This window comes from Mustela nigripes, chromosome 6, assembly GCF_022355385.1.
Source record: "Mustela nigripes isolate SB6536 chromosome 6, MUSNIG.SB6536, whole genome shotgun sequence".
Classification (NCBI taxonomy): domain Eukaryota; kingdom Metazoa; phylum Chordata; class Mammalia; order Carnivora; family Mustelidae; genus Mustela; species Mustela nigripes.
This window is the reverse complement of record NC_081562.1, coordinates 6688644-6710494: the sequence shown is the minus strand read 5'-3', so window position 1 is coordinate 6710494 and position 21851 is coordinate 6688644. Positions and strand designations below refer to the sequence as shown.

The following is a 21851-nucleotide window of genomic DNA, read 5'->3' as shown; positions in this document are numbered from 1 at the left end:
GGCTCCTTCCTGCCCTTCCCAGGCAGAGCTGGGTCCTTTTATCGGCTGCCTCCTGAGCGCCCAGTCTCCCAGGGAAAGCCAGTGTCTCCCAGCAGCAGCCACGGAGGGGGACAGGAAGGCTTTGTCAAGGAGGCAAGGCTGAGAAGGTGTTTGCCAGAGGCAGCGAGGTCTAGGGGAGCGGGGCAGAGGGGGACGGAGCAGGAGCCCAGAGAGTGCTGGGTCGGAGGGCAGGGCTGGGACCTCGGTGGAGGGTTATGGAGTTTGACCCTGGCTGAGGGCACCAGGGGGCCTCTGCGGGGCTCTGAGCGGACAGTGCCTAGTCGGAGGAGCTGCGTGACGGTTAGCAACCTCTGGCCGGAGCAGAGGGCACTGCCGGGGGAGGGGGCGGGTAGCCGAGGGTCCAAGGGCTCACAGCTGTCTCCAGATCCTGGAAAGGAGGGAGACTTAGATCAACAGATGAACAGACAGACAGACCAAGGCCCAGTGGGCGGCCGGCCCATCCCAGCTCCTCCCCAGGCTATGTGTGTCCCCGCCTGCTGGCCTCCGCATCTCAGAGGTCCCCTCTGTCTGTCCTTCCTCTCCAGTGTTTGGGTTTCCCCACTTGTCTGTCCCCCTCGGTCTCTCAGATTGAGTCTCAGACACACACACAAGCCTTCCTGACCTCTGCTGCCCTGGCCCTGGGGACAGGGGTTGGCAGCGAGCCCCAGCGCGGTGGACACGGTGGGCCACACCAGACCCCTATGCGGTCAGGGCTGGGGATCCAGGGGACAGCAGGGGCTTGGGCACCGGAGTAGATCTTCAGCAGCTGCATGGGGGAGAGAAGCTTCCAGGCAGAGAGACTGGTAAGGGCAAAGGCAAAGAGAGCTAGGAGGGGACACTTATGGGACGCTTACTCTGGGGACCTGCTGGCGGCTGCTGTCTGGGGGGTTGCTGGGGAGGCAGGGAGCCTGAGGCTGCAGAGGCGCTGGGCCCCGGGGAGCCCCAGGAGGTACGTGAGTGCAGGGAGCTGTGCTTCCTAAGGACCCTCTCTCTCTGGCTACTGTGGGGTTGGAGATAGGACACCAGGGCCCAGGGCAGGGGAACCATCTCGAAGTTGTTTAGGAGGAAAGAGTGATGCTGTGGAGTGAGGGGAGCGAGGCTGGGCCCCAGGTTTCTGGCCTCGAGGAAGCCCTGGCCCACTGCCTCTCCGGCCCCTGCCCGCGGGCCAACAACTCCCCTGGCAGGAAGGTGTAGGCGTCAGGCAGCTGCAAAGGAGAAGTGGGTCTGGGGCGGTGGGTGTGGGTGTGAGTGTGGGTGTGTGGTGAGGGCGTGGGGGGGCCTGGAGCCTGGAGGGGAGCGGCGGCAGAGCCCCCACCCCCATCTCTGGCAGAGCTGTTACGACCTGTCACCCTGAGGACTGCAGAGCCCTTACATGGGACCGAGCGCCTCAGTGAACCCTCATGCCATCGGGCCGAGCAGACGGAGTCTTGCGGGAACTGGGAGTGAGGAACCCGTCCCTGGGAGAAGGCGGGCCCGTAGGGCCAGGCTGGGGTCACCTGAAGGAGCCACTTCTGCGCAGGCTGGGCGGGCCTGTCTCACTGGGGCCTGCACTGGCTCCCGCAGAAAGCAGGGGACGTGGCTTTCAGGGGTGCCAGTCAGAGGGGGGAGAGGGACTGCTTCCCGGGGGCCGCCTGGGAGCCGAACAGGCCACGTGCCCAGGACAAAGCAGCAACGGCGAAAGGTGTGTGTGATTCGTGTCAGCGGCGCGGGCAGGTGCCCGACCCCCACACGCACCTTCTCACTCGCCACTTCTGAACGGGAGGCGGACGGAGGCCTCGAATCTCGACCTCACAGTTAAGAGAAATCTCCCCGACAGACCAGCATGATAAATGCTCGTTAAATTCTCAGTGTATTCCTTATTTTGGTTCACACTCTGAAGTGACGATTAATTTCTTTATTCATGTTCTCTCCGTCACTTTTTTTTTTTTTTTTTTGAAGATTTTATTTATTTGACGGAGGGAACAGGAGCTGGGGGAGTGGGAGAGGGGAAAGGCAGGCTCCCCGCTGAGCAAGGAGCCTCATGTGGGCTCGATCCCAGGACCCCAGCATCATGACCTGAGCTGAAGGCAAACGCTTAACCGGCTGAGCCACCCAGGTACCCCATTATTATTTTTTTTAAGTAATTGCTACACCCAGCGTGGGGCTCGAACTCAGGACCCGAGATCAAGAGTCTTACACTCTACTGACTGAACCAGCTAGGCACTTGATAGTTTTTATTTTTATTTTATTTTTATTTATTACTCTGGTATCATGGCCTCAAAGGTACTAAGTAGAAAAGAAGGGAATTTAAAAAAAAAGATTTTATTTATTTGACACAGAGAGAGATCACAAGTAGGCAGAGAGGCAGGCAGAGAGAGAGAGGAGGAAGCAGGCTTCCTGCTGAGCAGAGAGCCGATATGGGGCTCGATCCCAGGACCCTGAGATCGATCGTGCCTGAGCTGAGAGTAGAGGCTTAACCCACTGAGCCACCCAGGCGCCCCAAGAAGGGACTTTGTTGCTGAAAAACCCACCTAACGAACGAACGTCTCAGTGTTCTCACGTTTTCGCTTCCTGGTGAATTGTTTTACAAAGATAATTAATCTGGGGTCCGTCAGGGAAAAGGGAGTCTCCCATGATCTTTGTCCCTCGAGTTTCCCTCAAGACACTCCCCCAACAGGTCTGACACAGGCGGTATCTTGACAACCGGTTTCAAGGTGGCGAAGCAGGGGCTCTGCAGGGTGAGGAATGGCCCAGCGCGTCCCGGGAGCCGGGACAGGGCCCGAGCCCGGCCGGCTGGGAAGCGTGGCCTGCGCCCTGCCTGCCCCGGGGACGGGGTGGGGGAAAGGAGGAAACTCTGCCACTTGGACCAGCTCGGTGATAAGCGGGGACAGTCCCGGGGGACAGAGGGGCCCGGCCCCCCCCAGATCTAGATGTGAAAGTGCTCGGAGACCCAGGGCGCACTCCTTACGTAAAAATTATTTTTATTTGCAATTCTGTGAGTAATACCTGAACACATTCTCACAAAAATACCCTCACCCAACACAGCAGTCTGGGAGTAAGACGGGGCATTTCCCTGCGGTCCCGAGGGAGGCTGTCCTCCCTTTGGACTTTTCCCTCCATCCTGTTTTGCGCCTTTACATTCTCAGGTAAGCGTCTGCAGAAAAGCAGGGTTTGTGATTCATGGAAAGGGGCCACACAGTGTGAGCTGTTCTGGGGGCTTCCCGGCCCGCCTCAGCCCTCAGCCGCGTGGGCCCCTCCTTCATCTTTTGTCATATTTTGTCCCGGGAGTGGTCAGGGGCCCCAGAACGGGGACTCCCTTTGTCTTTCTCCTGTACTTAGCGCTGACACACAGGACCCTGCTACAAAGCCCCCCTCCCCGGAGGAATGTGGGGACCCTGGGACGAGGGGCAGGAGAGACAGAGGCTCCATACAAAGCCGTCCGAGGTGGGGAGCCCCCGGCCCTCCGCCCTCCACTCCAGACTCTCCAAGGGCAGGTGAGGCCTTTCCATGATGTGGTTCTGGAAACCCTGTCCAGGTTTTCACAGGCCCAGGCTGCCTAGCCTTAGGCTAACCTCATCTCCCTGCCCCCCACCACGCACACATACACACACACGTACACTTACATGCACATGTGCACGCACACACATAAACGTGCACACATACCCACACACAGTCCAGCATCCCTGGGGGCCGTGGCCCAGGGCAGCCCAGCCGTTCTCAGCCTGGCTTTGGGATGGGGGACACAGTCCCCGCCGCCTGGGGGCTAGACCTGCGGGTCGCAGGTGGGAGAGGAGGGAGCCTCCCCCCGGTGTGGCAGGGACAAGGGCCGCGGGCTCTGGGCCTCCCAGCAGGCTCTCGGCCCTGTCTGACTGGTGCACTGGCCGTCTCTGTGAGCAGACGCCGCCATTCGTTCAGCAAATACTTTCGGAGACTCACTCTGCACCAGGCACTGTTCTCGGTGCTGGACAGAGGGCAGGGAGCCCCAGAGACAAAATCCAAACGGGGACACCGTGCAGTAGGTGAGGGTGAGCAGTGCTGGGGAGACAAATTCAGGAGGGAAGGGCGTCACGGAGGGCCGGCCCGGGAGTCAGGCCGGGCCTGGTGAGATTTCCCAACAGAGGGAGAGTGACCTCCCGCACCCAGGATGTCCGGGGAGGAGCGGACGAGGCCCGGGGAATGGCACAGTGACCAGGAGAGCGGCAGGGCCCAGTACTGCCTGACCACCTGCCGGCCCGGGCCCTGCGGGAGCCCAGACCTCAGCCCTGTGGGGGAAACGGCAGTGGGGTTCCCGCTTCACAAAGAGGAGAGCAGGCTCAGGATGGGGGACGGGGCAGGCAGCCCCTCAGCCCGAGCTCTCCCACCGCGGCTCCCAGGACACACGCGGCGGCGGAGTCCCCTCCCGGTCAGCAGGTGGAGGGCAGGTCGGGTGCAGCCCTCGGGGTGGGGGGCCGTGGTCGCACACGGCTGGGGACGGCCAGGTGCAGGGAGCCCTCAGGCCTCGCAGGGCCGCCACGTAGCCAGACCAGGCACTCCCCCCAGTGTGAACTCCCAGGGGCCCCCAGATGCCTTTGGCATTCGTCCGGGTGGAAGAGGGTGGCCCCTAGAAGGGAGGCTGTTTCCTGGCTTCTTGCCTGGGTCAGGGCCGCTGGGACTCCCTACTCTCCCCCCCCACAGAGCTGGTCCTCAGCAGTCCGCAGCCCACAGGTCACACTCGGGGGGGACGCAGAGGTGGGCAGGTCCTGACAACCCCCACACTGTCCTCACTCCTCACCCCCCACCCCTCAAGTCTCCAGGGGTCTCCGAGCAGCCTTCCCACACCGAGTCTCTGCTGCGCCCGTGCGGCCCCAGGGGAGACCGAGGGAAGGAGAGCAAGGCAGCAGCTGTGCCCTGTGGAGAGGGTCCCTTTCTGCTGGAGCCCTTCGGGGAGGCCCGGCCCGCAGTAGGGGCGGGAGGCGAGGGGCCCGCTGTGGCAGGCCGTTCCCTCCAGAACTCCCCGGCACTCCAGCATGCCCGCCGCACGGCACGGGCAGCCAGCCCTGTCTGTGCAGGGCATACACAGGGCACGCACAGGGTCGGGCTCTTTGGTTTCTCTGAGACCCATGAGAACCTCAAGAGGCTGTGGGCACAGGAAGACAGGAAGTGAGCTGCCCCAGGTCCCACGCAGGTTGGCCACAGACCCCACGTCAGTGAGACTCAAGGGCTGGGCCCTTTCCCACTGCACTACTTCCCCTCTGTGGCCAGGTCGCCCTGGCAGAGCCCCAGACCGAGGCTGCCCTGCCTCCGCTTGCCGAGGGCTGAAGGAGACACCGGTGCCTGCTGCTGAGCCCCCTCCTCACTGGGGAGGCTCAGCCTCCTTGGCCAGGGTCGGAAATAGCATTAGATCCGGGCCAGGACACAGGCCCAGGCCGTCTCAGCGAAGGAACGGGAGCCCCCTGGGGAGTGCCCAAGGAACAAAAGAGCGTGTGGGCTGACAAAGCCTGGTCCCGTCAGTGGGGCCCAAACCCCACTCTTTCCTCCGTGCGCCCAGACAGCATGGAGCCGGCTGCTCGAAGGTCCAGCAGAAAGGCATCTCCTACAGGGGCCTCAGCCCGCCCCTGTAACTGCCTCTGCTGTGACCATCTTGTGACCAAGGCCAACCTGAGAGTTCTGACACTGGTTGGAAGTTTTGTGTTTAGGATAATGGCTTCTTGGAGCGCCTGGGTGGCTCAGTTGGTTAAGAGTCCGCCTTGGGCTCAGGTCATGATCCCAGGGTCCTAGGATCGAGTCCCACGTCAGGCTCCCTGCTCAGCGGGGAGCCTGCTTCCCCCCCCCCCCCCCCCGGCTCCCCCTGCCCTGCCCCCACCACAAACACTTCACAAAAAAATAAAAAAAATAAAATAATGGCTTCTCCTTCTCAGTCCTGAGGCCACCGGGGAGAAAGGCATTCATTAGCCTGATCACATCCTACAGACAAGGAAATTGAGGCTCGTGGAAGATAAAGGGACCTGCCTCAGGTCACAAGATCCCTAGGAAGCCTGGCACAGCCTCTCCTAGCTGCCCCCACCCCACCGCCCCATCAGGCAGCCATTCCAGGCACCCTTGGGGCAGAAAGACTGGCCTTCCATTACTTCCCTTGCTTGAACTGCCTCCCAGCGTCCCTGGCCTCCGGACAGTAGAGTGGCCGCACTCCCCAGCGGGGGGGAACAGCCCTGGGAGGGCTGCTGACTGCCCTTCGGGGGCTGCTCAGCTCTGCGGTGAGGCAGAGGCAGGCTCCCGGGTCCTGGGCCCCCGCCAAGCTCGCTGGAGCTGGCAGCAGTGACAGCCTTGAGTTCCCCGGGCGCTTGGAAGGCTCTCAGATCCTTGGCTGGGGTGCGATGCCACTTCTCTTGTTAAATGGCACCAGGTGGCAGAGAAAACATGGCACAGGGACCAGAGAGTGGGGGGGGGATAGAAGTGTGCCCCATGCCGCCCGGCGGAAGGCGAAGGGGGAGGGGGAGGGGCGCCCCTCGTCTCCAACAAAGGGACGGGGCTCAGCAAAGGCAGCCAGGCCGTGTCTGCGCTGCCTTCCTCTCCTGCCTGGATACCGGCTCCATCGGCTCGCAGAGACCTCCCCTACTGTCACCCCCTCCCCGCACTGCCTTACACAGCCCCACCTTTCCGGCCCAGGCTGGTTCCTAGGAGGCACCGGGGCCTCTGCGGATCCTGCCCATCCCCTCAGAGACTAGCGCGCACTTTCACCTCTCACCTCGGCCTCATCCTTCAACCCTGGACGCAGCAACCTCACCCCGGAAGCCGGAAGCCGGCCTCCCTTCCCCAGCGCCGAGGAGCCCCACATTTGCAGTGGGCGGTGCTCCTACCCTGCTCCTCGCCCTCTCCTCCCCCTGGCCTGCCCCTGTCCTGAGGTGCGGACCCCAGCACGTGGGAGCGGCTCCTTGAGACTGCCCTTCCTGACAGCTGCTTTCTCAGGCACAAGGCCTGCATGTCCACCACTTCTGTGTGGACAGCCAGGGCCTGCCTAGCAAAAATGCCCGAACATTTGTCCAACCATTAGGCACCTAAGAAAACAACTGGAGGGAAGAGCAGGGAAGAGCCTGATGAGTTGTGTGATGTGGATACGCCTCTGGCAGTAGCATGCTCGCATGAGCTGAAGTAGGGAGATAGTATCGACCTCGCAGGTCTGCCAGGGGACACAGGAGTGGCCATGTGAGGACAATAAAGTGTGCGGCGCCCCGCTGTGTCACGGACACTAGGGACCTCAGATGGAATCATCGCAGTTGAGGTTCTCAGTGGGTCCTCCGGGTTGGCCTGTAACCAGCCAGCCGTCTGGCTGCTGGACCTACTGAGCACTAGGGGTGCGGCGCTGGGCCAGGCCAGAGCAGGAGCCTGTGGCGGGGAGAAAGGCAGGCATCCCCTCACGATTTTCAAGCTGGCCCCACTTCATGGAGAGCAGGGGCTCCAGCTATGACGGCAAAGTCGAAGCAGAGGCCTGAGTTTGGAGGCAGGTCCCTGCATGAGCCAAATGGGGGTGGGGTGGGGGCACCGTCATGGTCTAAGGGAGCCCAGACCCAGCTCTCCTCCTGCGGTCTCCTCTACCAGCGTGTGCCCAGCTGGCCACCGGATTTCTGGATTCCAACCCTGGCACTTTTGCAAATTCTCATTAGACCCAGAGAAGATGGGGAGCCACGGTCACGGCACAACCTCTGGCCGCCAAGCCAGGAGCCAGCCCTCCAGACAGCCTTTCTCACATAATTCCCACAAATGTATCAATTCATAAACAGTGTAATTCCTGGGTTTGCACCAGCTTTTAACCCAGCTCTGTGGGATTTCACACAATAGGTACCGTTCACCGAGCGCTTAGCTGGAACCGGGCAAGGTCTTACTACAAGGGATCACGGGATACACGGAACACACATGGAGGGAACCCTATAGCGGCAGGCCTGTCATTTCATTCGGTCCTAACCAACGTGACAATGTCTCAGTAGAACGATCTCCATTATACACCTGGGGAAACTGAGGGTCTACGAGGCCACAGCGGGCTCTGTGAGGATGGCAGGGCTAGGATGTGGGGTCAGATGGGGTCGCAGAGTCCAAGACCCCGGCCAGACCCTCATAACTGCCCAGGTTCAGTGTCCTCATCTGCACAGTCGAGGTGGTGGAGAAGACCAGGGGTTTTCAGACTTATTTTTGAGCCGTGGATGCTTCGTTCAAAGGAAGCCTGAGGCGGTGGGGCAGCCTGGCAGGTGGATGAAGACACGGGGCTCCGCTGGCTTGAGCACGGGGCGGGGCGGGGGCTGCCGTCCCACCAGCGGGGCTCCCGAGTCTGGGCCGTGCAGGGAGCCGACCCCAGACCCAGAGCCGGGCTGCGGCAACAGCGGAGTCCCCCGCCCCAGACCCCAGGCCCTGGGGAGGGGCAACTCAGTGGGGGGGACCGCAGGCCTCACAGGTCCTCCAGGGTGGGGTTCTCAGAGCTCCGCAGCAGGGACAGCAGGTTCAGGGCCGAGACACCAGGCACGTGGCCGGCACAGATCTGCAGCATTCGCACCAGCCGCTGTGCGACCGGGACTCGGAAGCCGTCCACCTGCCGAGGGAGAGCGGAGGATGGGGGTGGGCGGAAGCGGAGCGCGGGGGCGCATTCGGGCACCACGGCCCATCGTGGCCAGGCCCCTGTCCACAGCCCGCCTCACCCAGCAGCTTCCAACTGCTCTGGCTTACAGAGCCCTCAGAGGTCCTCCAGGGACCAGGAACGCCACAGACAGTGACCCCTCCTCCAGGGGAGGCGAGGCTTAGCAAGCAGGGCTGGCCAAGACAGGTGAAGGGTCTAGTGGTCTCCAGGCTGGGATCTGAACCAGACCCAGCTCCAACCGACATCCAGGAGGCAGAGGCCCTGAAGACCTTTTTACCTGGGCGTGGAAAGGAGGAGTGGATAGAGAGTGGCCCTCACAGGGACAGGGAGGTCCCATCAACAGGGTTCCTTGAACAGGGCTTTGGAGGGCAGGGGCCCAGAGGTGCCATGGGGTGCGGTCAGGTAGGGCTGGCAACTCTGTCCCCGGGCCTGGCGCCAGAAAGCAGCAAAGGAGATGCAACATCAGAGCCTGACGAAGGCCACACGATGCTCGGTCGCCCTGTCCTGCCAACAGGCTCCGTGGGCACATCGTCGTCGTCCTCCTCTTCTAACTAGGGAAGGGGTTTTGCCATCCGACCCGTCACCCTCACTAGGGACCAGGCACGCTCAGTGCTGCCTGTGCTCCTATCTTTGCCACTTGTGACTCCTTAATCCAAACCCAGAGGCAGCTGTCATTCTCTCCGAGTCTCTCATCAGACCCTGGTCAGCCACAGCGCTCCGGTCTGCAGAATGCCCAGGATGCCACACTCGCCCCCTCCACACACACATCTAAGTTCTAAGTGCTGCCCCTGGCCTTGGCCTTTGCAAGGCTCCTCCCCCCACACACTCCCTGGGAACTTCATCCAGTTCTGTGATCTAAAACCATCTCACTACCCACAATGCCCAAATTACATCTCCAGACCCTTCCTCTGAACGTCAGACACACGTACGTGGCTGCCTACTCGATTTCTGGGTAGACGGCTGACAGACACCCCGATCTGATTAGCATGTCTCCGGTGCAGTCCCTGAGGGTCCGCCCAACCTGTCCCCCCTGCAGTCACCCCATCTCAGCCAAGGGCACCTCCATCCTAGCAGCGGCCCAGCTGAAAACCCCGGGCCATCCTCTCTTTTCTCCTACGGCTCACACCCCGGCCACCGGCACATTCACATTCGGTTGGCTCCACCCTGGAAAATGGCCCAGTGGTACAGGCCATCCTGCCTCCCCCTTCCCTGGGCAGCAGGAGCCCAGGCCACTCCTAACTCTTCCAGAAACAGCCCCCGGGGCCGCCTCCTCACTTCTGCCCTTGCTTCTCTTCCATTTACTCTCCTCCCAACAGCTGGAGGGGATCCATTTAAACTTGCATCACATAAATAGAAAAGAAAAATAAATAAAACCCGTATCAGGCCCTCCCCGCCCCCACCCCTGCACCCTCCCGGCAGCTCCCGTCTTATGCAGCCTGAAAGTCACCACCCGTACTAAGACCCACGAGGCACTCCTGCTCTGGGGACGCGGTCACTACGACACAGCCACCACTACCCTGCCCTATGCTGTGATCTGGTCTTCAGCCTCCCGGGGGGGGGGGACCCTGGGCACACCAGGCAAGGAGCACACGCCAGGCCTTCGCACTTGGTCCTCCGGCCTCCTCCCTCCAGCGGTCTCGGCACCTGCCTTCCTATCGTCTTCAAGTCTGTCAAGGTCCCATTCACAGTCACTCCTGTCAACCCCACCAACCTTCACCACTTTACCACCCAACACACCACACTTTCTAGCACCCACAGCTTTGACTTCTTTGCTTTGCTCCCTCCATGACCACAGAGCGGGGGTTTTCCTCTTCCTTCTTCACTCTTGTTTTATGCTGCATGGCTGGTGCCTAGAACGACGCTTAGCTCACTGGAGGTACCAAAGAAGTCTTTGTTGAGGGGCGCCTGGGTGGCTCAGTGGGTTAAGCCTCTGCCTTCGGCTCAGGTCATGGTCTCAGGGTCCTGGGATCGAGCCCCACATCGGGCTCTCTGCTCAGCAGGGAGCCTGCTTCCCTTCCACTCTCTCTCTCTGCCTGCCTCTCTGCCTACTTGTGATCTTTGTCTGTCAATTAAATAAATAAAATCTTTTTTTTTTTTTTTTTAAGATTTTATTTATTTATTTGACAGAGAGAAATCACAAGTAGATGGAGAGGCAGGCAGAGAGAGAGAGAGAGGAGGAAGCAGGCTCCCTGCTGAGCAGAGAGCCCGATGCGGGACTCGATCCCAGGACCCTGAGATCATGACCTGAGCCGAAGGCAGCGGCTTAACCCACTGAGCCACCCAGGCGCCCCTAAATAAATAAAATCTTTAAAAAAATAAATAAATAAGAAGTCTTTGTTGACGAAATCCACTCCCTCTGAGATCTGTGGCCTTCGCCCCCAAATATAGCTCCGAGCTGCTGCTGCTGTCCTTCCGGCTTCCCGGCGGGCCTCCTGCAGCAGCCTCATCCCTGGCCGGGCCTCCTCCAATCCACACACCACACTCCGGAGCTGTGGCCCCAAACCCAAGTGTGACTACCCCAGGCTGCTGCGTCACCTGCAGGGAGGAACGCCTTCATCCCCCCGCCAGGCTTCCCGGTCTCGGCAAGTCCTTCCGCCGTGGCACACGGGGCCCGCGGTCTGGCTCCCCGGATTCTGTGGGGGCAGCCGCAACGCCTGGCCCATCTTCGTGCTTAGGTAGCAGCCCCGGGCCCTATCAGCAGTGCTCGGAAATACAGGCACTGGGTCAATGCCCCGGCTTCTGGAATGTGTTTCTTTATGTGTAGAACAGGACTGAAAATTCCTGCCGGGCAAGGCCTTAAAATACAGCGAGGCACAAACTCAGGTATGTGGGGGGGTGTGTCCGGCAAAGGACAACACAGGTATGAGGAGTGATGACTGTCCAAACACCGGCTGCTTCCTCCGAAGGAATGCCAGCTTTAGCTGGGGGCAGGCCAGCGGCTGCCTGGGAAAGGGCCATCACAGGCCTTTTCCTGGAGTCAGGCTCCCGGAGACCCCAGGACCTGGTGTGGCCTGCCACCTACTGGCCACACGGGGAACTGCACCGCACAGCGCAAGGTCCTGAGCACCACAGCAGGACCGCCTAAGGTTTGATGTACCTGGGCTGTGGAGCAAAGATTATGGTTCCCCTTTGGAGGGAAGGAGATGGCGGCTGCATGTAGGGGAAGTGACCTGTCCAAAGCCACACAGTCAGGAGGTTAAGAAGGGAAGGAGACAACGGCTTGCAAATCTGCTGGCTCTCCCGTAGAACTTACTAGCTGCATGACTGAGCAAGTCGCCTCTCCTCTCTAGGTCTTGGTTTTCTGGGGTATGTTGTAAGAAAAGCCTGGAAGGGCAGGCACTTCGGGCATGGCACAGGCCTCACGGTCCTATCTGACATCAGCGTGCTGACTTAAACAGTCACCCAATACGAAAACCGAATCCATGACAGAGCAGTGCGTCAGTCTGCATCGATGCACTGAGTCAGGAGACCTGCCCCTCCCCTGACGAGATGGAACATGTGCTGCTTCTGCTGGAACAGACCCAGCCCCTGCTACTACTGCCGCCCTCTCCTGCCCATACTCATAAAGCTAAATTTCACTAGAGCTTAGTGGGAAAAAAGCAAGTATTTTTTTTTTCTCAGAGAAGTTCACAGAGTCCCTGAATTCTACTCAGACCAGAGGGGTCCACAAACCTGTGAATAAGAGCCCCAGGGCTGGGTGCTGATAATGGGCAGGGTGCTGACTCGGTTCTCTCTGCGTTACATCACTTGGCTTTTTGGGAACAGAAGCAAGACCAGAGCAGAGCAGACCTCAAAACTAATAAACACACCCCACAATGAACTGAGCAGGTCTGGTACATGGGTGGGGTGGTCCAGGCCCTGGGAGTCCTCTGCTGACCACCCAGAGGAAGCGGCTGCTGAGCACTTTTAGCAAAAAGTCAGGATTCATACTGCAGGAAGAGAAGCAGAGAGCAAAATGTATCAGCAAAACTGCTCTGTCAGGCTCATAATTCGGATGAGAAACCCCAACAGAAGTGAGCTGGGACAGAACCGACACCACGCACACCCCCCAACCCTGCACCCACCACTGCCCAGCCACCGCCGCTGCCTGTTGGATGCCCTGCCCCGTGCTGGGACCAGACCAGGCCTGTAGTCCAGGGGCATAAGGGGGGCAGTGGGCATTCTGACTGCAGGGGGACGCGCGGCAGCCCTGGTTAAGGAAACAGACAAGATGCCTGGCCTCCTGGCACTGACAGCCCGGCAGGAGAGCAAGACGGTAACGAGGACCCACCGCACATACGCGAGACCTGGTTATGAGAGAAAACAAAGCAACGCCAGGCACAAGCCGTAGCGCCTGGCATCTCGGAGGAGCTCGGGTCGAATGTGTATCATCGCTCTGCTTTGCATTTGTGCCCCCCACTGCTTAGGCTAACTGTTGTACTCGAGGTACAGTGAGCCGTGAAGCCAGGATTCAGATCAGGATTTTGTGTCTTCACATCAGGATCCCCTTGCTCGAGCACTTGACGACCCTCGGAGAAGCGTTCCCGACACACCCACGGAGCGCTGACAGCCCTCTCCCTGCGCCCCCGCGACCAACGTCCTCACCTCCGGGTCACAGAAGAGCAGGGGGCTCCGGTAGGTGCGGGCCAGCCTCACGACGGTGCTCCGGTGAACGCTGCAGTGGCTCTCCCGGCCAGCTGCAAAGAAGCCGTGAGTGTGGCGGGCTGAATGTCTGCCTCGGCGGCCGTGAGCCAGGAGGCACTGGGCAAACTCAATCATCACCCCCTCCCCGGGCCTCAGTTGCCTGTTCAACCTGCTTTTCGTCAAATTAGAACATACTTTGTTCTCAAGCTGGGAGGCCTTGGAGAGAGCGTGCTCTAGAAACATGAGTTTCTTCATCTCGAAGATGAGGATGGGAACAGCCCCCAGGACTACAGAGATTCGACGAATTAATCTATAGGGAATTCATCAATGCTTACTGAGCATAATCTGTACCAGCCGCCGCACAGCCTGGGGGGTTCACAGTTCAGCTGGCTGGGGGCAGACGGCGCGGGCACCGGTGGAGGAGGGAGGGCGGGGAGTCTATGGACGGACTCCCAGGGGCCCGGACTGCAGGGCCGGTCAGGGAGCTGTCCCCCAGAGATGGGAAATGGGGGTTAGCGAGGCAAACAGGAAAAGAGCATTCACGGGAAGCGGTAGGATATAATCATTAAGGATGTGGTACGACTATTGGCTGTACCACTTTTTAGCAATGGGCCTCGGGCAGGTTACTACACCACACGGAGAGTTTCCTCAGCTGTGACACGTAACAGCATGTGCCTCAAAGGGTTGAGTGTGGTGAAGATGAAGTACAGAGAAATGACGCCGTCTGGATACAGGGCGTGCTGGGGAAAGGCCAGCTACTGTCAGTTCCGCTGTTAATACGACAGTCCCGGGAAGAGCAGGATTTGCTCAGAGAACTGTAAGCCGAGCCCAAGAACGGGAGAGTGACAGGAGGATGAGCCCAGACAGGAAGGCGGAAGGCCAGACTTTGTCCTCATGGGAGCTGGGATTTTACTCTGAAAGCCACGGGGAGTCCCCAGCTAACTCTCCGGAATGATCTCAGTGGAATGACCTGCTCAGATCTGCTTTCGGAGAGACGGAGAGATTCTGAAGCTCATGTACTTCCTTCTTTCCACAGTTCCTCCCCACCCTGCCCCTGCCCCAGGCCCCGGGGATCTGCACGGCTTCAGTGAGAAGTCTCCCTGGGGAGGTGGGGGTGGGGAAGGGGGACTGGCGGAATGGACTTACCGCCTGTGGCAAGGAAGCCCACCTTCCCCAGGAAGAAGGTGGCGTCCACATGGCGCAGGGACTCCTCCACATTCCGGAGGCTGATGAGAGAAGACACAGGACAGACCTTACGACCGAGAAGGCCTTAGGCCTTCCTCATCCCAGAGGGGCCGGAGAAGGAGATATAAGAGGAAACACCACTAGGGGAATATTTTGTCTTTCACTTTAAGGACATTTCATTACAAAGTGACTCAAGCCTCTAGAACAATCCAACAGTAAATATGGAGGTGATCAGTAAAGAGTAAGTGTCCCTCTCTAGCACCACCCTTCTGTCTCAACAACCCAGGGGTTACTGCTGCCCCCAGTTTGGGGTATAATTCCATTTGCATATGAATTTCTCATACACAAATACAGGCAGTGATATGTATAAGCATGTAGTTGGGTTTGATTGGGTTCAACCTGTGGCATTTTTTGGAACGACCACCCCGTATCACAATCTATTTTCTAGGTGATAGACGCTTACATGGTCTCCAGTTTCTCATCATGACAAGGTTGCCGCATGAACATTCTTCCACATGTGTTCTCACACATGTAGACAAATGTTTCTGTGGGGGAAGATGCTAGACCCAGAGTGGCTGGGACACAATATGTGTCTTTCTAAAATGTACCTAGGTCGGGGGCGCCTGGGTGGCTCAGTCAGTTGAACATCTGACTCTGTCTGACTCTTGATGCTTTCAGCTCAGGTCATGATCTCAGGGCCCTGGGATAGAGCCCTGTGTTGGACTGAGTACGAAGCCTGCTTGAGATTCTCCCTCTCCTTCTCCGTCTGCCCACCCCCACTTGTGCACACACACTCTCTCTCTCTTTCTCAAAAAAAAAAAAAAAAAGGTACCTAGGTATTGCAAAATTGCTTTCCAATCAGGTGACAATATTTATAGTCACATCAAGTGTATGAAAACAATCTTCTCCTTTCGGAAAAGGGAACTTTGACCCGCTGAGCCAAGGGTTTCATTCACTGGTGTCCAAGGAGGGATAAAGAATCTGTTGTCTCCTGGCCAAAAAGCCATCTTGGTCAGGAGAACCAAGCCAAGGTTTCAGCCTGAATGAACAAGGCCTGAAGCAAACAGTAAGGATAGCTCTCTGCCCTGATGTGTGACTGTAGAGCAGAATCTCCCCAGAGACAGGTCAGCGTTCCTTTTGAACAGAGATCTCACCCAAAGAGCAGCAGATCTGCTGAGTCAGGACCTCTGATAATCATGGCAGATCTCAGCCCTTTCTCTGCATCACCATGGGCTCTAGCCACTGCTCACCTGTTCCCCCTGGCCGGACAGTAGGTCTGAATTTGATCCTGCCGCTGGGTGTTTGTGTTTGGTAGCTCTATGTCCCTGGTCCTAGTGTTTCCACCCCAGCCTTCTCTTAACCCCCACCTCATGACTGGGTGTGTTTCAGATTCTGTGCTAGAGGTGCACCCCGCCTACCCTCAGTTGGCTATCCCCCAAGAGGGAGAGCAGACCTTCTACCATATTCCCCAGGTTTACTGCGGTCCTGTCCCCCAGGGTAGCTGGCACCACAGAGAGGCCAGGCGCCCAGCATCACCATCACTCACATTCCCCTGGCTACAGCCTCCCACTACCCTGGGCTCCTGACCCTGGACTAGCCTTCTCAGTCCTGCACACACACCTTGTGTTCCTCCTACCCATTACATTAACCTTCTTCATCTGGAACCTTCTGCTGACTCTCATTTTTACCGGGCTAGTTTGTCCTGGTTACCTCTAGCAGAAAGTCTATCCTGCCCTGAGTCCCGAGTCAGAGGTCTTGTTGGGACTCTCATAGCCCAACGCATTCTTCCTTTACAGGACCAGTGCCAGATACTGTAATCATCTGTTCAGGAGTCTGGCTTCCTCTCCCAGTGGGCTGGGAACACCTTTGGGTGGGGGGGTCTGCTTCATTCATGTCTGGGTCTGCCATCACGGATACAGAGAAGGCTGCAGAAAGCATTAGATAAATGACCAATGCCACCACTGGAGTTTATCAGTGTCTTTATTTTTTATTTTTAAAATTTTATTTGAGAGAGAGAGAGAGCAAGTGCATGGTGGAGAGGAGCAAAGGGAGGAGGACCGAGTATCTCAGGCAGACACACGTGGAGCACAGTCCCAGGACCCTGAGATCATGACCTGAGCCAAAATCAAGAGTCCGATGCTTGAAGCTTGAACCAACTGAGCCATGCAGGTACCCCTTAATCAGTGTCTTTAAAATATCATTCACTTGCCACTAGCTCCGTACCCTCACCCTCTGGGCTAGCCCCAGGCAGCCTCTCCTTGTGTCCCCTGCTTCCCATTACAAGTGATGTCACCATCCCAGTACATCCCTAAGCCAGGTCTACCTGAGCCCTGATGTCCCCACTCTCTGGCTCTCACCTGTATTTGCTGTGAAGGTTGACCACGAACATGATCAGGTCAATTCGGGGCCGATTCATGTTGGAGGGCAGAGGGAGGGACCTTGCCAGGTGGCTGAAAAATGAGAAACTGTAGGATAAAGATCCACATCACAGTGACCTTTCGCATGCTGCCCGCCCTGGGGCAAGAGGCTGTTGAGGGCTCCTCACCTATTCCCCCGATGCTCTTGTGGACTAGACTCCTCAGGTGAGAATAGGGGCAGGGCAGAGCTGGTCCCATCTAGACTGACCTCTACTGCCAGAAGGTAGCTCTGTCTGGTAACCACCTTGGCAAGAGGGAGTCGGGAGAGAAGATGGCACGGGGCTAGCCCGCTACACTGCATGCTGGGAGGGAGATCAGGCTCAGAAGAGGGGTGTTAGACTGTGCGGATTAGGGGTTAAGGCTGAACCTCTCTGGAGGGTAATGGAAGTGGGCTCAAATCTCAGGCTGCCCGTGACCAGCTATGTGACCTTGGGTAAGTCACCCTCATCACTCGTCTGAGCTTGTTCCCTCATCAGGTTCTTTCAAATGCTGGAAGGGGGTTGATTCTCCCCATGAGGGTGTTTCCCTTTCCCATGGAGGAACACCCAGTGGACTGGGATCCTTCTCTGTCAACATGAGCCCCTGGAGCTTGTCCAGCAGGGACAATGACACCCACATACATCCCGTCACTTGATTCCCACCGGCAGCTGTTTCCACTCTCCCCCAGTTAAAAAAAGAAAAACAAGATACTACTTCTTTAGTCAGCTTTTCTCGACATCTGGGGGGTGGCTGAACTTTCCTCTATGCCAAGTACTGCTCAAGCCACCGGGGATTCCGTAGGGAAAAAAGTCAAAGTCCCTGACTCAAGGGGCCGACCGAGGGGTCCGTGGGGCTGGCAGCCCCGAAACGAGAAAACGAACAGGTGCACAAAGACATCCTCGGTGGTCACAAGAGCTGCAGGAAAACAGGGGTGCGTGACAAGAGCGACGGAGGGTCCCTTGGCTGGGGACGGATCGCGCCTCTGGGCCCGGCCCCACGTGCGCCCGCCTCTCTGGCTCCCCGCTCGCGCTCCTGGGCCCACCGTTCAGGCCACCGCAGAGCCATCGGACACCCCCGGCCTCGGCTACTTACACCTTCAGCTCCGAGGCGCAGTCCTCCTTGAGCATCGAGTCGGCCAGCTGCTGCAGAAGAGCGTCTTCCGTGCCCACCAGCTGCCCGGCAGAGAAGGCGGCCTCCTGAGGCCCGGGCGCCGCAGACCCGCCGCGGGGCCCGGGCAGCGGGCCACACACCGAACGCCGCGCGGCTCCCGGATTCCGGCTCTCTCGCGCCCGGCGCCGTCTACCGACAGGGCTCGGCCGGGCACGGGTGGAGCGCCCAGTGCTGGCCGCACCGCAGTCCTTCCCTCCCAGGACCCTCCCCCGGACCGCGGGACCCAGCGACCCCGGGAACCCCTTCGCCCGCTCCGCGAGGAACTCAGCCTCCCGGGACCCTCCCCAGTCTCCCCGCCCAGCAGCTCCACCAATCAGAAACGGGGAAAGAGCCCGCCGCGCACGTATTGGTGGGGGCGTCCTTCAGCCTCAGCGGGCGACCACTCCCATTGGTTCGGAGTGTGGCTGTCCCGCCCACCACACCCCAGCCGGAAAGGCGCGCTCCAGACCCTGACAGAGCGCTCAGGAGCCGGCTGCTGAGGCGCAGCCAAAGAGGGAAGGAGGGAAGGCGGGCGGGGGAAGCCGAGCAGCTGACGCCTACCAAGATGGTGGCCGTGTTCAGGCCCGGCTGCTTGTCCAGTGGCCGCAACACCGACATCCCAGTCACGCAAAGAACCTCCGCTCCTGCCCCGCGCGCGGATCTTTCAAACCGCTGAGGTCCGCCCTTAAGCGAGAGACCGAGGGGCACGTGACCCTCATCTGGGCGGGGCTTCGCGGGGAGGGGCGGAGTCCTCTTAAAGGAACCCCGACCTCCTTTTTTGAGCGGGGAGCTCCAGCTCTGGCCTCAGGCTCCTAAAGTACAGTCCCTGGGACAGGCCTTTTATTTCCCGCCCGGAGGAAGAAGGCATTCAGTGTTTCGTTTTCGTTCGCTCGTGCTCATTCATCATACTCTTGATTCCTTCCAAGCCTGCCCCTCCCACGTCTTCCCTGACTCAGCTCAGAACAAAACCTTAAGGCCACTCTTGGCTCCTCTTTTCACATCCCACATCCAATCCATAAGCAAGCTTGTGGGTTTCAGACTTAAAATACATCCAGAAGCTGACCACTTCTCACCACCGCCACCGCCACCACCAGGACAAGCTACCGTCATCTCTCACCCCAGACTCGCGTAACAACCTTCTTACTGGGTCCCCGCTTCCTCCCCAGGGGTCTCTTCTCCATGCAGCAATCAGAGCCATCTTTTTTTTTTTTTTTTAAGATTTTATTTATTTATTTATTTATTTGACAGACAGAGATCACAAGTAGGTAGAGAGATCGGCAGAGGTAGAGAGGGGGAAGCAGGCTCCCGGTTGAGGGGAGAGCCGGATGCGGGGGCTTGATCCCAGGGCCCTGAGATCATAACCTGAGCTGAAGGAGAATGCCTAATTGACTGAGCCACCCAGGTGCTCCTAATTTTTAGTTTTTAATTAAAAAAATACTTAGAGGGGCTTTTCTTAACAATCCCTATCTAAAGCAGCAAGTCTTGGGGAGGCTGGCTGGCTCAGCTGGTAGAACTTGCCACTCTTGATCTTGGGGTTGTGAGTTCAAGCCCCACCTTGGGAGTAGAGTGTACTTAAATTAATAATAAATCATCCAAAAAAAAAAACAAACCCTCCATTACCTTTAAAAAAAAAAAAAAAGCAAATCTCCCACATACTCCCTGTCTTCTTTTTCTCAACAGCACTCATCTCCACTTTGCATGTGGTCAAGAACTGCACAGCCTCTGAGACTGTACCATATTTACAAACAAATAAACTGTTACTGTTTACTATTGTTTAGTAATAGTGTGTTACTGTTTCATGGATGAAACTCCTGGGTAAGAGACAAAGGATTTTGTCTAGTTTGTTTCCTATTACTGATGGTATAAACAGTAGCAGGTGTGTTTGTGTTACCCCATGTCCCCCGAGCCCTGTGAAGGACCCACCATGGACCCTTATACACTTCATGCATAGGACAGCAGTATAGAAGGGGACTAGACATTCACTCCTTTTATAGCAAGCAGCATACGGTTCTTTGTTCGGGGCATGGGGGAAATGTTACCTCCTCCTTCAAGGTTGCTTGCTGCAACCACAACCCTGAGAAATCAATCCTCTGGGTAAAGAGCTTTCAGGGCCTTGCTCTCTTGGCATTCCCGGCAGGAGCCCGCAGGGAAGTGCATGACCCTGGCCCATTGCTTCTCCCAACAGTTACATGATTACTTGTGCGTTGTCTTTCCAGCTACAGCAAAAGAAAGACACAGGAGAGCGGAGACTTTGTCATTTTCCCTGTCTGGGCCTTTGAAAAGTGCCTGACCCCATGGGAGTTGCTGCTGATTATTTGTTGAATGAAGGGATAAATTTGCATCCATTGATTAATTCTCAGCAGGGGTTCTTTCATCATTTCCTAGGGCAGACCCTTCACCCCACCTTGAGAATAAAGATGAGTCAGTCTACGGACATACCACCCTGAACGCGCCCGATCTCGTCTGATCTCAGAAGCTAAGCAGGGTCGGGCCTGGTTAGTACTTGGATGGGAGAATACAGATGAGTCAGGCATTGTCTATCAGCTCTGGAGTGGGGGGAGCCAGACCCTGATCACACAGGTGTGCTCCCTGCTGTGGTGTCTGGGGCAACAGAGCCATACTCCCGGTCTAACCTACATCCTTCTCACTGCAGGCGAAACTGTATCTTGCTTAGAAAGAGCTGGAAGTATATGGCTTCATGGAGTTCCTGCCCCAGTTCCTGATTGTTGCTACATGGGGTGTGGAAGGGACTCCCCAAAAGTCCGATGGTAATGAGTACTCTGAACATTAAGTAAGGTGAGCTAGGGGATGGAGATGGACAGGAAGAAGCTATTTTGGGTCAGGGGAGGCTTCTGTCAGCAGGTCATGTTTGAGCAGATGCCTGAATTCAGTGAGAGAAGAGCCAGTCAAGGATATGGACCGGGCTTCAGGTAGGAGTAGCAGCAGATGCTAAGACCCAGAGAGGGGAGCACCCCTGACGAGGGAGGCCAGGGGCTGAAGCAGATGGAGTCAGGAGACAGTGAGGAGAGGGGAGGCTGCAGAGGTCACTGAAGCCCTCGGAGTGCCCCGGAGAGACCCTGGCTCCAGTAGCACTAGCTAGAAGGGGCTGAGCTGAGACCCATTCAATCAGCAGGTGCTGAGTGCCAGGTTTGGTGCCCTGTGCTAGTGACCCAGGCACCAGAGATGCCATCCTTGCTCGGTGGTGGTTGGACCAATTACAACAGCCAAAGCAGCCCAGTTGGTGAGAGCCACCCCAGGGAGCCCCGGGGGGCCCAGATGCATGTAGGGTCCCTGGGGAGACACCGCTACACTTGCTGCGGAGGAAACGGTTGGCTGGGATGTGAAAGTGAGCTGGGGCTTGTCCCCTGGGCAGTGCAGTAGAAAGGAGCTGTGTGTGGGATCCATACAGCAATGAAGGGAGGGGATGGGCCAGAAGGCCAGACCCAGGCCTGGAGGTTCTAATATCAAGAACACGTGGAACTGGCAGGGCCATCAGACACCCTCTGGGACAGTGTTTTTCAAACTGGCTTCTGTGGAGCTCTGGGGAGATGCCTCAGGGATATGCTATAAGGAGCAAGGGGAAGCTGCATGGGGAGGGCCCAGAAACCCCATCCCATTGTTTAACAGAAGCAGCTCAGGCTTTATTCTCTGTTTTATATTGAGCTTCCCAGTATGCTTTTTTTTTTTTTTTAAGATTTTATTTATTTATTTGACAGAGATCACAAGTAGGCAGAGAGGAAGGCAGAGAGAGAGAGAGGAGGAAGCAGGCTCCCCGCTGAGCAGAGAGCCTGATGAGGGTCTCTATCCCACATGATCCCACAACCCTGGGATCATGACCTGAGCCGAAGGCAGAGGCTTTAACCCACTGAGCCACCCAC

The 21851-nt window shown here is 57.9% G+C and overlaps 1 protein-coding gene across 3 annotated transcripts; it reads right to left on the bottom strand.

The window, feature by feature from the left end:
- Nucleotides 1-63: 63 nt before the first annotated feature.
- CENPM (centromere protein M) lies at nt 64-18666 on the bottom strand. 3 transcript variants are annotated; one of them, XM_059401899.1, is made up of 6 exons: nt 18535-18666; nt 17917-17996; nt 16786-16893; nt 14390-14469; nt 13205-13296; nt 64-427 (listed from the first exon to the last, which is right to left on the bottom strand). In XM_059401899.1, the coding sequence occupies exons 1-6, from the start codon at nt 18589-18591 to the stop codon at nt 341-343; spliced, it is 504 nt and encodes a 167-aa protein (XP_059257882.1). In that variant the 5' UTR covers nt 18592-18666; the 3' UTR covers nt 64-340. The 3 variants fall into 3 exon arrangements, with proteins under 3 accessions (XP_059257882.1, XP_059257880.1, XP_059257881.1); XM_059401897.1 differs by lacking the exon at nt 64-427 and adding an exon at nt 7761-8575; XM_059401898.1 differs by lacking the exon at nt 64-427 and adding an exon at nt 7761-8575 and having other exon boundaries at nt 16786-16878; nt 18535-18665.
- Nucleotides 18667-21851: the final 3185 nt, after the last annotated feature.